This window comes from Triturus cristatus, chromosome 12 (assembly GCF_964204655.1).
Source record: "Triturus cristatus chromosome 12, aTriCri1.1, whole genome shotgun sequence".
In the NCBI taxonomy this organism is placed as follows: Eukaryota; Metazoa; Chordata; class Amphibia; order Caudata; family Salamandridae; genus Triturus; species Triturus cristatus.
Genome location: NC_140595.1, coordinates 795,840,143 through 795,857,490, shown reverse-complemented (window position 1 = coordinate 795,857,490; position 17,348 = coordinate 795,840,143). Strand labels below are relative to the sequence as shown.

At 46.1% G+C, this 17,348-nt stretch overlaps 1 protein-coding gene across 1 annotated transcript in view; it reads right to left on the bottom strand.

The window, feature by feature from the left end:
- Nucleotides 1-17,348, bottom strand: part of DVL2 (dishevelled segment polarity protein 2) — a 191,658-nt gene that overhangs the window by 42,476 nt on the left and 131,834 nt on the right. The window contains exons 7-9 of the mRNA XM_085639481.1: nucleotides 11,138-11,207; nucleotides 10,622-10,761; nucleotides 9,262-9,338 (exon numbers count right to left, since the gene is read on the bottom strand). Of these exons, the coding sequence (XP_085495607.1) occupies nucleotides 9,262-9,338; nucleotides 10,622-10,761; nucleotides 11,138-11,207 (287 nt within the window). The remainder of the gene's footprint in view (nucleotides 1-9,261; nucleotides 9,339-10,621; nucleotides 10,762-11,137; nucleotides 11,208-17,348) is intronic.

Below are 17,348 nucleotides of genomic sequence, written 5' to 3'. Positions count from 1 at the left end.
CCCTTAAAAGCCAGAAAACGTCGAAAAAAGCTTGAAAAAGCTGTAATTAAACATTTCAGTCAAAAAACTGAAGAGCTCAAGCTCCAGGATCCTCACAGAAGGAGCCGGAAAAAAGAACTGGCCCAACTGCCACCTGTAGTGCATCATGGGAGCAGGGGGTCACAGGCAGGCCTTAAAGGCACGGTCCCCCTACTCTAATGCCTTAAAGGCAGGGTGTCAGTTTTCTTGGTTTCTTGATACTCAACTGCAGCCTACTGGCGAATGCCTACAATTACATGTTGCTTTATGGCAGTAAAGCAGTGCTGTGTTATATTTTGCCTGATGCTTCCTTTTTTCCTTACAGGTTACGGGGGCACTACTATGCAAAAATTATGATACATATATATATATATGTATTTTCTATATGCTCCGGGATCCCGCACATGGGCGGGGATTATTCATAGATTATGACTTTGATGAGTATCCCCTGGATGAGAAGAGTTGAAACAAGGGGAAAGAAATTCTCCCCGACAACTCCAGTACAACAAGAGTGAAGACTCTGCTTTATGATGGTTCAGAGATAGTCATGGTGGTGCAGAGTCAGCATGCACACCAAAGAGGGAGCAGGCATGTCAATTAAAGTAGTCTGCACAGCCTCCAAAAACCTGGAAAGTATGCAACCATGCACGCTGATTAGGAGCTATGGAAGAGGCCATAGCCCGACCAACAGAATCGGTGGCATCCATTCCACAGAGGATGCCACGAGTGGCAGCTTGTTGCCCATCTCCTACCAGGCGACAAAAACATTTCTGGCTTCTTCTGGAAGGGAGGGCAAGAGGCATTGCACTGAGTTCCACAAGGCGGGGGAGTAGTACGCGAGGGCACAATAAGTGCTATGAGAGCAGGGCAGAGGTAGAAGAAAAAACACCTACCAAAAGCATCAAATCCCCTGGCCTCCATTTCCGGAGGGACAGAATCAATATTTTGAGTGGCTAAAGTAGCCTGAAACACAAAGGTCCTAGTAGAGGGATGTCAACGGAGACAGGAGAGATCCCCGGGGGCCAGGCGATGCCTGCGAGAAGTAGAGCGATCCACAGGGAGCCCTGTTTCCGGTTTAGTCCAAGCACCCAACAGGTTATCGAAAAGACAGTCACTATAAGTAAATACAGGCTTAACGTTAGACAGGATATATAACGCCAATTAAAGGGCCCACTGACATTTCCACAGGTGGAAGTTGTAGATCCAGGAATACCGAAACTCGCCAGAGCAGAACTCGCCTCCGTAGTCAAACCAGGAGGGGACAGGAGGCTGGAGAAGATCTGAAACCACTGACGTCCAGAACCATGGTCCACAGAAGGAAAAACCAGACAAAGGGAGTTGGCTCCATCAGATGCCATAACCGAAGCCGGTCAACGTCTTGACGTCGGAAGGAGCGGCGAACAGCACCAGCGCCACCTCTATGGGAGCCGGCAGACAAGTCCACTGCCAACATTGGAGACAGCAGACCAGAAGCAGGTGCTGAAGACTGGAGCCTCGACGGGCTGTGCACCAACGTTGCGAAGGTGGAAGATCCACCCGAAGCCAGGGGGGAGAACCTGCAGACACAGTCAGAAGCACAACCTCGTGCATTTCCGTCAGGCCCAAGGGAGCTCCAGAGGGAGGTGATAACAAGAATAGAAGGAAAAGATTGAGAATATTGTCTCATCTGGGACAAAGACGCCCTGGCCCCAGGATAGGTGGGGAGAAGCAGGGCGGACTCTTGTCCCGACACTTCAACAGAAGAGCGTGGACCAGCGGTAGATGACGAAGGCGGGCAACGCTGGAACTTCGACTGCAGACACAGATTTACCTCCGGACGTCAAAGGAGAATGACACCCTTGGAAACTGCTCCTAGCGGGGGATGCGCAGTCAGTCCGTAGAGCTCGTAGGGGACCGGGGAAGACCAGAAGACTTAGATGAATGTGACATCTGCGCCACAAGGAGCTTCATGCGACGTTCGATTCGATGACGTCGGCCGGCCTTGGCTCGATGTCGACTTCCGGCGGCTCCGGAGTGCGATCTCCACTCCCGACCTCCGGTGCTCCTCTCCTCAGGTTTCCGGCGACTCCGGAGTGCGATCTCCACTCCCGACCTCCGGCACGATTCTCCTCAGGTTCCGGCGACTCCGGAGGGCGGACTTCACTCCTCCGATGACGCCGCTCACTCTACCTCGGGTGACTTCCTCCTCGACCTCTGGTACTCTCTACGACCTCTGACGGCGCCCTCTCTCGACCTCTGGCGGCTCCGGGTAGGACGTCCGCTTTCCAGTCGGCGCCGCTTCTCCACCTCGGGCTCCAGGTCTCAGGCTACTCGACGTCGGACTCCAGGGAAACCAGTTTCCAGGTCAGGATCTTGCTGTTCTCTGTTTCTAAGGCCTGTTCCTGCTGTCCAGGTCCTTAGGATGGTTTTTCTTGCTTCTTCCCACACAGGGCTCCAGGCTGGGCTCAGTCAGTAGTGACTAGTATCAAGGGTGGGTTTATGGACCCCACTCCAGGCACAAGTTTCCACCCCTGCTGCTTCACTCCTTCCTCCTTCAAGTTTCTGCTGCTCTCACCTCACCAGTCAGGTGCCAACTGCCAGCTCCAACTGCCAACTCTCTGTCTTAGCTTCCCAACATTCTAAACCGCCGCCAACTGTCACAGGGTTCTGGAATGTTCTGGAAGGTGCTGGTAGGTTCCAGTGGATGCTGGTGATGTCACCGGTGGCCACCATTTTGTGCTCCAGGCCCTCAGACAGAAGTTTCAGGGGTAGCTAAAATGGCTCCCTGAATCTGCAGCAACACTAAAAAGTCTGGTGGTTCCCAAAAAGGAAAAATTACAACAGGGTTTGAGGCAACAGTGGGACAAAATAAATAATGATGAGGAGGGACCACCCAAAGGGCTGACAGGTCTAACAAGTCTTCAAATCAAATCGCTGCAAAACTGTGTATGATGCATTTTCATTTGATGGTAAGGAAAATGCTACTTACCAGTATGCATCTGTTCTTGGCATGTAGAGCTGCAGAGATTCAAACTTTGTGCATAGATCGCCATCTGGTGTTGGGCTCGGATGCTTGCACCTTGTTGTCTTGGAAAAAGTCTTTTGTAGTCACGAGATAGGTGACTCCTCCATTGGATGATAATGCGCATGGGCATCGACTCCATCCTCAGATAGTTTTTCCCCATGATGGGAAATGATGGAGTTTGTAAGAAACAGAAAATATGTCCATGTGAATGTATCTAAGTAAGATAATACTGGAACAGATACAGGTTCCGGGGAGGTGGGTCGGCGTGTGAATCTCTGCAGCTCTACATGCCAAGAACAGATGCATACTGGAAAGTAGCATTTTCCATTCGAGGCATAGGAGCTGCAGAATTCACACTTTGTGCATAAACTGTACAGCAGTGTCTCCCCTAGCGGTGGTCGCCTGCATCGGTTACAGCAGTTTGAAAAAGTATCTTAACAGCCTGGCCTACAGAAGCTTGTTGCTTTGTTTGCACATCTACACAATAGTATTTGGTGAAGGTGTGTGTAGTAGACCATGCTGCTGCCTTACAAATGTCTTCTAGGGGAATGTTCCCCAAGAATGCCATGGAAGCCCCTAGTTTGCGAGTTGAATGCGCCCTAGGGGGAATTGTTAATGTACGTTTTGCTTTTTGGTAGCATATTTGAATGCATTTGACAATCCACCTTGAAATTCCAGCTTTGGGGATGGGGTTGCCCTTATGAGGTGGAGAGAAAGCTACAAGTAGTTTTGTTTTTTTGATGGCTGTAGTCCTGTCTATGTGGTAAAGCAAAGCTCTTTTGACAACAAGCGTGTGAAGAGCTATTTCCGCTACGGAATCAGGGTTTTGGAAAAAGACTGGTAACTCTACTGATTAAGATGGAAAGCAGAGATTACTTTGGGAAGAAATTTTGGAACTGTCCTAAGAACCACTGTTTTACGATGTATTTGTAAGAAGGGCTCTTGTATGGTTAAAGCCTAGATCTCCCTTACACTCCTGAGAGGTGATTGCGACAAGGAAAGCTACTTTCCATGTAAGGAATTGTAATTCACATTTGTGTAATGGCTCAAATGGGGGACCCATGAGTCTAGTAAGAACAATATTTAGGTTCCACACTAGAGAGGGTGGCAGTCTTGGTGGAATTATCCTTTTAAGGCCTTCCATAAAGACTTTGATAGCAGGTACTCTAAACAATGACAAATGTCTGTTTTGTAGGAAGGCGGCAAGGGCGGCCAGATGTAGTCTTATAGAGGAGTATGTCAAATTGCATCTTTGTAAAAGCAGCAAATCACAAATTATGTTTTGAATTGAAGCGTCTAGCGGCTCAATTGTGTTATTGCAGTAAATGACATCTTTTCCATTTAGCTGCATTGCAAGCTCTTGTAGTGGGGCGTCTGGCTTCTCTAATAATATTCATACAGTTGGGTGGAAGGTTGAGGTAACCGAACTCTAGGATTTCAGGAGTCACATTGCTAGATTCAGTTGTGCTGGATCTGGGTGTCTTTTCTCTCCATGGTTCTGCGTGAGCAGCGTTGGGGAGAGACGTAGCTTTTGGTGCGGAACTGCTCAGTTCGAGTAGTGTGAACCATGGTTGCCGTGCCCATGTGGGAGCAACCAGGATCATCTTGAGAGACTGCTGTTTGAGCTTGCGTACTACTAGCGGAATGAGTGGGAGTGGTGGAAAAGCGTACGCAAATCTGCCTGACCAGTTCATCCATATCACATTGCCTTTGGATAACGGGTGTGGGTACCTGGCGGTGACGGTTGGGCATTATGCATTTGTGTGTGTGGCAAACAGATCTATGTCTGGGTGGCCCCACATGTGGAAAAAGGGTTGCAGAACTTGGGGATGACGTTCGTATTCGTGTATCTGCTGAGTCGGACGACTCAACAGATCCAAATCGGATTGTTCACTCCTGGAAGATGTTCTGCCAGAAGATATAGGTTTTGTGGAATGGCCCATCTCCATATGCTTTGCACCAGTTGAGACAGCTGCAACGAGTGTGTTCCTCCTTGTTCTTATATGGAATACATTGCTGTCATATTGTTGGTGCGGACTAGGACAGTTTTGTGGAGGAGATGTACTTGGAATGACTTTAGCGCTAGAAATAGTGCCGGTAATTCTAGGTGGTTGATGTCTAGCTGTTTTTATTGAGCGGTCCACTTCCCCTGAATTGTGGGGTTGAGGAGATGGGCTCCCCAGCCTGTGAGTGATGCGTCTGCTGTTCGCATTATCTGTGGAACTGGCTCTAGGAACGGCCGCCCTTTGGAAAGGTTTAGTGTGTTGCACCACTGCAGAGAGCGATGTGTGCGGCTGTCCACCAACACCAGATCTGTAAGTTGACCTTGAGCCTGGTTCCACTGACGTGCTAAGCATTCCTGTAAAGGGCGCATTTGAAGTCTTGCGTGAGGTACAATGAAAATGCAAGAGGCCATCATTCCTATCAGTTGCATACACACTCAGGCTGGAAGAGTGTGTTGGGGCTGAAATTTGGTGATGAGGGTTTGCATACTGGCTATCCTGGCTTGATTGGGGTAGGATATAGCTTTGGAAGTGTCTATTGTGGCTCCTAGGTACTGATGTAGGTAGAAGGGTTGAAGGTGTGACTTAGTGTAATTCACTGTGAACCCCAAGCAGCTGAATAGGTTGATAAGTGTGGTGAACACATTGGTTGTATGACTTGGCTCTTATCAGCCAGTCGTCGACACTACCTCAAGGTACTTTGTGAACATTCTGGGTGCCGTGGTCACCCCGAATGGCAGAACTTTGAACTGATAGTGTTGGCCGTCCACTGTGAACCTTTGATATTTCCTGTGAGCAGGGTGTATAGGAATATGGAAGTAGGCATCCTTGAGGTCTAGTGTGGCAAGGAAGTCGCCTTGTGGAAGGACTGGTTGAAGAGTGATCATGTGAAAATGATCTGACTGTATGTAAAGATTGAGAGGTCTGAGGTCCAGTATTGGTCTTAGAGTACCGTCTTTTTTGGTTGAGGAAATCCAGGGAGTAAACTCCTGTTCCCTGATGATGTAAGGAAACTAGTTCTATTGCATGCTTTTGAAGCAGTGAGAGAACTTACTGTTTTAGGAGCGTTGAATGTTCCATGGACATGGGACGTTGTTTGGGTGATATGTGGGGGGGGGGGGGGGTGCTGGGTAGTTGCAGTAAGTTCCAGGCAGTAACCATACTGGGTAATTTGTCTTACCCACATGTCTGTAGTGATGGAATTCCAGACAGGTAGGAACTGTGAGAGTCTCCCTCCGAGTGGAATGGTCTGGAGGGAGTGAAGATAAGTCACTGTTCATTAGTGGGAGAGGCGCAGGTGTTGTTGTTACCTCAGACACCACCTTTGTTATTTCCACTGTACCCACCTCTAAAATATCCCTTGTTGGGGGGAGGTTTGTGGGGCTTTTATAGGAGGAAGAAGCAGTGTCTGTACTGATGTTTTTGGATGCTCCTCTATAAAAAGAGCGTCGAAAGGAGCCGCGTGTAGATGGAGATTGTAACGCTACCATGGATTTAGCAGTCTCCGTGTCCTTTTTAATTTTTTCTAAAGCTGTATCCACAGCTGGGCTAAAAAGTTGTTTGTGATTGAACAGATGATTGAGGATAGTAGTCTGCACTTCTTGTTTGAACCCAGAAATGCACAGCCAGGCAGGTCTCCTTAGTAACACACTAGTGTTGATGGATCTAGATGCAGTGTCTGCTACATCGAGGGCACACTTAATTGATGCATTTGTTATTAAATTTGCCCTCCTGGATCAAATCATTAGCTTTGGCTTTATATTGGTCAGGCAAATGCTGCATTAGGGTTTCAAGCTCGTCGTAATGAGCCCTATCGTGCGCATTAGCTATCCTCCAGTGATTAGCTGCCTGGGCAGCAACTCGTTTGCCTGAAGCGTCCCGTAATTTAGACTCTTTGTCTGGGGGTGGAGCATCACCGGAGGTCTGAGAGTTGGCACGCTTTCTAGCATTGGTGACTACCAGGGAGTCTAAGGGAAGTTGGCCCTTAATGTAGGTGGGATCATTAGGGGCAGGTTTATATTTTTATCAATCAGAGGATTGAGAATTCCAGCCCTTACAGGGTCTTTAAATATCTCTTGGGCATGTTTAATGACACCTTTTAACATGGGTAAAGTTCGTACTGTCTTTTGTGATGGTGCAAAAGTGTATTAGGACGTCTTCCTCTGTGAGCTCCGAATGCATTTGAACACCATGCTACGGGACAGCCTTATCAACGAGCTGACTAAAGCCAATATTGTCATCTGGGGGAGATGGCTTTGTTGGGTATGCATCAGGAAGGTCTGTAGGATCTACTGGACCATCATAGTCATCCCATGTGTCAGGGTCAGTAAAAGGGTCATTGTTGCCTCCTAAATCATCCTCATCCTGTGGTGGTGATGAATATGAGGGAAGTATGGGAGATTTTGGTGGAGAGGAAGGTTTAGTAGGAAGAGCAGGAGTAGAGGGTCGTAAGGGTGAAGTTGCACAGTCTTTTCTTCACAGGCACCTCAGGGATGTGTGGGATGTACAATTTCCTCTTTTTGTGTGGAACACTGACAATATGGCTTGTCTTAGGGTCTACTTGGAGAGTTTTTTGTTTCGGATCGATGGGATCCGGCAGTAAAAGTTCTTCCTCTTCAATAGTCGCTTTCGGTGCTGATTTTTTCAGTTCCGAGCAGGATTTAGATTTCTGCTCTGGAGCCTTTGAAGGGGTTTTTGGATCCTTCGGCTTCGAGTCAGAAATCTTTTTCGGTATCGAGTGTTTTGGTTTCGGATCCGAGGCCATTTGTTCTTTCGGTGCCAAGGTGTTCGGTGCCGAGGCCTTTTTGGAGACTGCAGGACAAGGATGTGCTCACTACTTCAGTGCCGATGGTGTTTGCAGGACACTGACATGCGGCTTGCTTGGTCCCGAGCCGGTGGAAGGCTTTTCCTTTGCCTTTGGAGCCGGGGCGGGGCTTCTGAAGCATTGTTTCAGTCACCACTGGGGCCTGTAGGCGAAGTCTTAACCGGAGCCTTCTTTTTTTCGGGTGGGGTCGGGGCAGAGGCAGTTGCACTCACTCGTTGACCTGGAGTGATGTGGTCGGAATCATCTGCCTCGGAAATGATGTCCAGATCCTCCGAAGTCTCTGGCACCGGTGCAGCCTGTTGCGCCATAACGTGTAGTCGGGCCTGGCAACACGTTATGGAAGGAGGCGCAGGCTTGGCAAGTTTTCTCCACGTGCTCGGGCGAGAGACAGGTTGCAGACCTTGTGTTGGTCGCTGTGTGGGAATTTAGCTCCACACTGGGGGCATTTTTTGAATGGAGTCCTTTCCATTAGCCGTAGGCCCGAAAGGCGTCTATAGGCCCAGCGGCCCGCGTCGATGACCGGGATAGAGTATTTGAGCTAGCGCGTAGAAAGGCACGCTAAAACAATACCGTCGAGTTTGCGATGGTTTGCGTGTCGGAAAGGTTGGGATAACACGGTACCGAACCGAAGCACCGAAGTTACATCCGAACCCGATGGCGGAAAAAAACAATCTGAGGATGGAGTCGATGCCCATGCGCACTATCGTCCAAGGGAGGAGTCACCTATCTTGTGACTACAAAAGACTTCTTCCAAGACAACAAGGTGCAAGCATGCGAGCCCAACACCCGATGCCGATTTATGCACAAAGTGTGAATTCTGCAGTTCATATGCCTCGAACATCTATTTTCTGCAAAAGACACAGGTTTTTGTATCAGACCCAAGCTTCTTGATTAGCTGCTCAATTTGTTGCACTAGATAACGAAAGGCACACTGGGGTAAGTGATTTGGTTACAGGCAGTGGTGAGTTTCCTTTGCCCAAGCTTTTAGCTCCCGGACAGTCCTAATGGCAAGTCTCTATGAGGTAAAGTTCACCCTTTTCCAGCAGGTTTTCAGGTGAGGAGAATTTCAAAATTGCAAGAAGCGAGTTTGAACACCAAACGTTACAACAGGAATGAATAACATTTAGAAGTGCTCCTTCGCAGTTCTTGCCACAGGCCTCTTCAGCTTTGTACATGTCCGGTAGCATACTCTCATCCCTCCATATCTCTACCCAAAGTTTTAACTCCCATCTCCATGCACCCAACGCTCACACCCTTAATCCAATCTGTTTAGATAGCTAGTCAGTTCCATGCATATGAATCACTTCAGCCCCCTTAAATCCTTCTCATATCCAGTTGATATTGAACAGGTTTATAATTGAATTTCCAGTTGTGTCAACAAACCTCAGAATTAAATTCAGACTATCGCTTACCCTGGTTTATGGACAATCTCCCTCAGGACCCGGACCGCATCATCATTACTCATGTTTTCAAAGTTTATATCATTCACCTACAAAGAAATAATCAGATGATGAATGTGTTTAAGGAGGAAATCATGTCAAAGAGAAACACAAAAGGAGCAGAAGATCTGAATCACCTCAGAAAAACAGCAGATTAACTGTTCAAGCAGTGACTATGGAACACTGGGAAGCCTTTGGAAACGCCTCAGATCACCAGGAGGTGCAAGTGGGTAACTAGAACTGCTTTATAGCTGTGGAACGGCAACGATAACCCAATTTCTAAGGGGGAGATATGAAGTGCTGTCTGTGTAAGTAAGAGAGGAAAAGTAGTGCATATGGGTAACCATATGCCTACACTGGAAACTTGGAGGTTCAGGGTAGTTGAGAGGTGTAAAACGTCATAACTGAAAGACTGTTCCCCTGTTACAGCATGCATTCATTCAAGATTTAAGTAAGAATTGTCTGGAACGGAATTGGGGTCTTGACAGGAATGGGTCCGCTGGATACCACCAGCAGAAGCAAGACTACAGTTCAAGTGTGTGTGGGGGGAGATTTAGCTGAAGGTGGGTGCTGAAAAGGTGTGGTCATTAACACAAGGAGCAGATCTAGTTATAGACTGCAGATGCAACTATTTACAAGAAAGTGTGAATCAGTGCTAATTGACAATGCAATGCTCTGGCAACAGGGTTTTAATAGTTTGAATAAAGGGGAGTGGTGACTTATAGCGGTATCAGAGTTTTTTCTGGGCTAATGAGGAGGCTAACCAGTTGCTACCACTAGGAAAAGAGCACTCCATCTAGAGTTAAACTATGAAAGAGGAGACATCTGCTCATTCTACTTAATGCTGGTAAGAGCGCACGAGGAGTGTTCATGCTCTAAACAGAGGTGCTGCTCATTTTAATTTTTATGGAAAAATGGAGTTCAGTCTCAAGCCTGAGAAGGGTCTGCTGGTTCCAGTTGCTACCAGCAGGGGCAGAGCCCACACTACAGATAGAGGGATCTGTCCATTCTAGCTCTATATTAGAGCAGGGTTCTCCAAAGTCAGTCCTGGAGGGCCAGATCCATGCCAGTTTTTTAGCATATCCCCATTTACATAAATGTAGTCATCTTAAAAATCTGGCATGGATCCAGCCCTCTAGGACAGACAGGACTTCTCGTTTTCTCCTGCAAAAGCAGAGCAAACATTTTAGACTGTAGTGTGTGTTCTGGAAAGTCACCTGCAGGAGCAGAGATCAGGTTCTAGGCTGAGAGGTCTTTGTCAGTTGTGGTTCCGACCTGCAAGATCAGAGCTCTCAGTCTAGACTGGGATGGGTTGGTTGATTCTGGCTCTCACCTGCAACAGCATGTCTCCAGGCTCAATCCTCCCATCTGCAGCCACAGCTCCTCCTTTCATGATGGAACCAATGTAGATGCCGCCATCTCCCCGCTCGTTGCTCTGTCCAACAATGGAGATGCCTAGGAAATTGTATTTCTCTGCAGAGGACAAGAAGCAACTGAGGTAAGAGGCACTGCTGCCATCTTAACACTTGTGATGAGATGGGGTGAAGTTGCTCGAGAGGACCATGGAAATCCTTCCAGCTTCCACCTTCAAAGGTTTTTCAGCTTTCCCAATCAGACTAATCCAGCCAACCCCAAAGCAACAACCAAGAAAGCTACCAGTCAGGAGACTGGTCAAACAGAGAAAATTTTTGGACTCAACTATTACAAGTTATCAAGTGATTACAGCACTGCCATTTCATTCAGAATCAAACAAACAGATGCTCCGTAGATCAGTACCTTTCACCACCTTCACATCCACTACTCCCATCACCATTAGGACAACTCCCCATGCCAAGCCCACTTTTCTTACCCATGTTCAGAGTAACTGTGATAATGTTCAAGGACATCGTGGAGTCTGTCACACTGCTGAAGGAGGAAGTCTAAAAGGGGATGCAGAGGTAAGAGTTGATGAAGCACCAAAAGAAATCCTCTAGCATGAACTGCTGATGCGCAAACAGGTGTCAATACTGGAGTCTTGCGACACTGCAACAATCAAGGCACAAACAAAATAGCTGGTACCCCAAAAACAGTTATGGCACATTCTTAATACCCATTTTCTTTCCAGGAAACTGCTCTACCTACATTTAATGGACACTATTTTGATCTTGCATCTCTTCACACACTTCAGGGTTGACTTAGTTCCAGATATCTTCTGGTAGCCCTTGTACACTGTAAAAACATCATTATCTAAGCTATAGACTAGCAAACCTTTTGGTACATTTTCAGGTGCTGTTTTAGCCCAAAATCCTAATGATTCATAATCTAAACCAACTTGGGGAGACACGATGAAACCAACACAACATGAACCGATTTGCTCACAAAGCAAATAGCCAACACAAACTGAAAAGTCTACAATCCAAAAACCTCACAGCTCAATCCCAAGAGTCAACGCTTGACCCACCCATTTCACCCCTTAACGAGGGACCAGTGTCTACAATTACAAAACCTCAAACTACGAAAGTGCAAACTGAAATGGACCCGACCCACCTTGGGTGAATGAACTAATACCACTGAGGCAGCTGATGCATAAACTGCCAGCACCTCAAAAAACATGCAATGCCACAAACTGACCAAACTGTCCAGCTACTGAGGTACAAACCACATTTCCGTGTATCTTTTTTTTGCCAGCCAAGGGCTGGCTACTAGTTCTCTTCCCCATAAATTCGCACTAAAATCCTAAATAAACATACGCATACCAGTTTTTCAGTACATTAGTAAGTGGCCGTGATACGAAACCCAGCGACTACTGTCACATTAGCAAATGGCAGACATCAATTAAGGTGGTCAAGCACCTTCAACTCTATTAACGCCGCTCTGAACAACAATAGAAATAGACAGGAGAAGTCCTTGTCCCCGTCAATCTTGGCTAACCACAACTGCTTAAGATTATGTGATAGGTGATTATTAGTGATTTAGTACCTTCTTATTGTCTTCCTCTTTTTTCTTTATACTCTCACAGACTTATCCTTGCAGTGGAACTCCTGCCTCAACAGCTGCCAATTCCTCATTACTGATGCCAGAAAAACATACAATCTTGTGGAATCCATAAGCAAACTAGACTAGCAGATTCCTTAGCTCAATAGGTATGGATTATGTTACTTACCCTGTAAGCATCGGTTCTTGGCACATAGTGTTGTTGATTCACATACTTTGCATAAGTCTGCCCTCTAGTGTTGGGCTCAGATGATGGTAATACTGCGCATCGTCATTGACGCCATCTTCAGATAGTTTTGCCGTAGGTGAGAATGTGATAGTTATATGCATTAGCCAAGCAATAGTATGAGGTAAGTATATAAAGTATGTGAACTGCAATCTACACAGGGTTTTTGGGTGGTGGGATGGAGCATGTGAATCTACAGCTCTATATGCCTAGAACAGATGATACAGGCTAAATAACAATCCGTTCGAGGCATGTGAGCTGTAGATACACATGTTTTGCAGAGACTGTAAAGCAGTCCCTGTCCCTAAGTGGTGGTTAACTTGTGTGGTTGCAGTTATTTGGAAAAGTTTTAAGGACCGCTTGGCCAACACTGGCTTGTTGGCGTGCAAAGACATCCACACAATGTTTTGTGAATGTGCGTGGAGTGGACCATGTAGCGGCTTTGCAAACATCAGCAATGGGAATGTTGCCTACAAAAGCCATAGAAGCTCCTATTTTCCTAGTGGAGTGAGGTTTTGGAGCAACAGGTAAAAGCCTTTGAGCTTTCGCATATCAAGTTTGGATGCATTTGACAATCCATCTTAAAATGCCTGATTTTTAAATGGCCTTTCCCATGTGAGGAAGAGCGAAGGAAATAAACAATTATTTTGATTTCATAAAAGCTTTAGTTCCGTCAATATAATACATTAGGGCCCTTTTGACATCTAAAGTGTGCAAAGCACTTTCAGCAACAGAATCTTGGTGCAGGAAAAAAAAACAGTAAGTCAATGGTTTGATTAATATGAAAATTGGAAACCTTTGGGAGAAATTCAGGATTTGTTTTGAGTGCCATATTGTCCCCATGTAGTTGGAAGAAGGGTCCCTCAGTGGTTAATGCCTGAATTTCACTGACCCTTCCAAGTGAAGTGATAAAGATTAAAAAGGCAGGTCTGCATGATGAGTATTGCAATTGACATGAGTGAAGTATTTCAAAAGGAGGAGGAGGACCCATGAGTCGTGTTAATACAATGTCAAGTTCCATGTTAGTGCAGGAGGAAGCCTTGGAGGAATGGTTCTTTTAAGTCCCTACATAAAAGCTTTGATAACAGGCATTCTAAATAATGACAAGTGCTGTCTATTTAGCAAATCGGCTGCCACAGCTGCAAGGTGTAAGCGTATAGATTTGAATGCTAACCCCGATGTCTGTAAAGCCAATAAGTAATCCGTGTTTGCACTTTTGCATTAAGAGGGCTGATGTTTTGTTTTTGGCAGTAAATAAATGTTTTCCATTTAGGTGCATAACATTGCCTTGTAGTAGGTTGCGGGCTTCCTTAAGAATGTTCATGCATTCCTGTGACAAGTTATAATAACCAAATTCTAAGACTTCCAGAGCCAAATTGCAAGGTTTATTACTTTGGGAGTCTTAGTGTTACTTTGTTCTTTGTGAGAAGGTCCAGGTTGAGGTGAAGCTTCTCGTGTGGAACTAGGGACAGTTCCAAAAGTTATGAGAACCAAGCTTGGCGAGCCCATGAAATTAAATTCATTGTAAGAGATGTTTGGAGTAGTTTCCTGACTACTAATGAAAGCAGTTCGGGAGTCGGAAAAGCAAAGGCAAATATCCCTGACCAGTTAATCTATAGAGCATTGCCCTTTAAGCGGTGGTATGGGTACTTGCTTGCAACGTTTTGGCATTTTGCATTTTCTCTCGTTGAGAACAGATCTATTTGTGAGAACCCACATCTTTGGAAGTATGGTAGAATGACTGTGTGGTGGAGTTCTCATTCGGGGACTTGTTGCTGCGTCCTGCTTAAAAAGTCTGCAACTTTCCTGCTTTTCCCTGGGTCATGTTGTGCTAGGAGATGAATGTTGTTTTGTATTGCTATCCTCCAAATTCTGTGCTAACCAAGATCATTGGAGTATGTAAACCCCCCCCCCCCCCTCCAGTTTTTGTATACAATACATAGTCATATTGGCTGTTCGAATTGGGACATCTTTGTGTTGTACGTGAAGTAGGAAGGCTGTTGCAAAGTCATCCTTGTGCCCTGGGCATCCCCATTTCTTCTGACTGGTACTGGTGGTAACAGACTCAGACTGTCCCTGGGTTCTGCCCAAGTAGACCCAGGGTCAGTGCTATGCTGAAAAGACACTTAGAATACAGTGAAAACACCTACATACACAAGGGTACACTATGGGTTAGGGTACCCATGTGATTGGCATGACTTCCCCTATAAGGCCCTGGCACATAATAGGCCAGGGGGGTCAAAACTACCTTTAAGTTCCCAGTATATAATAGGGCATGGCAGTTTGAGGCCAGCAGCCCTTTCTGTGCTTGCATGTGTGCACCCCTGAGGTCAGTTTAAAAGCAGCTCTGTGTTGCAGGTCTGCTTTTAAAATGCAAGTTGTGCCCAAACTCTACTTTGGTGTTTAGGGCACTTAAATATTAATAAACTACAAAGATGTGGCCTATTAGGTACCACAGGGTTTCCCCTAGGTGTCCCATTGGTGGGGGGGGGGGGGGTCAGGTATTTAGAAGGAGGACCATTCTAAAATGCGTTTATACGCCTTGGGTTAGTGAAAATGCACATTTCACTCGCCACATTGTAGTAAAGTGCTTCTAAAAATCTGTTTTTGGGCTAGGAGCCCTGTGGAGTGATCTACAATCTCTTTGCATACTCAGAACCCATAAGGTCTCCCCTAGGATGTTCCAGGGCTGAGAGGTCCTGTAGATATAGGCAGGGTCCTTATAAAAGAGGTTTTATAAGCCCTGGGGTTGTAAAAATGGCCCAAGTCATTTTCCCCATTGCAAATCCCCAGCCGCATAGGTGAACATGGCAAGAAGTTATTCTTTAATAATCCCCGCCAGGAGAATCCGAAAAATATAATTCCAGGACTCACTAGAATGGTATTGATCAATCCAACAACATACAATTGTTGAATTTGTCCTAAAATGTACAGACAAGAAGGTATAAGACTTTGTAAGTCAAAATTCAGCCTTCCGGTGCTCTGTCCTGATTGGCCAGAGATAAGTGGATTAGGAAAGGCTGCTTTGAAGAGGTGATGAGTAGCCCCTCGGGTTAAGGAGCCATTCTCAGTTTCAGTTACAACCCTACTCTTTAAACCCAGACAGATGGCAGGCGAAGGAAGGAATGTGCAAATGTCAGGGGGAGGGAGAATATGAAGAGGAGCCATCCTGTAGGTTGGTTTAGTTAGCTTCTACCTTTCTGCTGGGACTTCAGCCAAATTGAATTTTGGAGAAATAGAGCTTTCTGGTAGACAATTGAGCCACACTTTGGAGGAAATGGTCAAGCTCTGGGGTGCCGTCTGCACCTCATTGGACAGAATTGCACTCCTGTGTGGCCACAGAGAAAACTCAATAAGTATCTGAGAGGGGCAGTGCATCTCAGCTCTGCTGCTTGAAACAGAGAAGGATTGCCAAGCAGGAAATTTGATTTGCACCATCAGGCCCTGCACTCTGAAAAGACTGTGCCTGCTGCATTATCTGGAACTACAGCCCTTTGGACGTACCTCGTTTTAAGAGGAATAAAGAGTGGGCTCCCTGCAAGCTACAGGTTAACAGAGCTCACCTGCATCAATTCCACCAAGAGTCCCCTGGAGTGTACCCAGTGGACTTTTAAGGGTGTTGTCCTGGTGAACTGTGGGAATTGTGGTTCCAACCTTTTAAGGACCATCTTGGTGATTCCAGACGCTTGGATTGTGTTTTGGACACTTTGGATCCTCAAGAGGAACTTCAGGAAGAAGTTTGGCAGTTTGGTGAACTTTTGTGAAAAAGCTCCAGAGGGTGTGCGGACTGACATAAAAGCAATGTGGTGAAACCTCACTGAAACCTGCCTGCTGGAGGAGGCAACACGAGATCTGGAGAGAAATCCTCCAGAAACGTTTTTTTAAGTGTGATGGTAAAATCTTGACAGGGGCTTCCTTCTTAGTGTATCCGACCAGGGCTCCATTGCAATCTGCCTCATACTGACTTTGTCCCGGTCAGACGCGACCAAATGTCCAGAAGTTGCACTATTGGTTTCTAAGCGCTAGAAAGTGTTTTAAAGATAAAAATATTTCCTATTTTTATAAATTGGTGTTGGATTTTAATGTGTCTTAATTGTTTTTTGAATTGGTGTTTTTAAATGCTTTACATACCTGTCTCCTAACTTAAGCCTGCCTGCTCGCAGCCAAGCTACCAAGGGTTGTGCATGAGAATAATTTTCTGAGACCTATTCTAAGCCCTAGACTGCGTTAGTAGCCATAGTGCCAGAGGCAGATGTATACTTGCCACTACTAATAACCCACTTTCCAAAAAAGGCTTTCACTGCTAGGTGGACAGCTTGGAGCTCTAGGTGATTGATATGGAGATTCCGGTGTTTGGAGTCCCATATCCCATGAATTGTGAGGTTTTGGAGATTAGCTCCCCAACCAATTATGGAAGCATCCGCTGTCAGAATTATTCATGGAACTGGGTCTTAAAACGTCCGCCCTCTGAAAAAGTTCTATGGATTCCACCATTGCCGAGAGTGATGCGTGCGGCTGTCTACTAACACTAGATCGTGAAGTTGAGCCAGTGATTGTGTCCACCGATGAGACATTCTTGAAGAGTTCGCATGTGTAGCTTAGCACATGGCACTATTGAAATACAAGATGCCATACTGCCTAGAAGTTGTATAAATGTTTTGGCTGGGATACGAGTCCCTGTTTGAAACTATTGAATTAATGTTACTATATTGTTGATATTGTCTGGATTTGGGTATGCCAATGCTGAATGTGAGTTGAACATGGCTTGTAGATATGACTGTCTGGTATCTGCTTGGAGATGTGACTTTTGTAGGTTGACGGTGAACCCTAATTGATGTAAGAGATATAGGGTTTGTTGCAT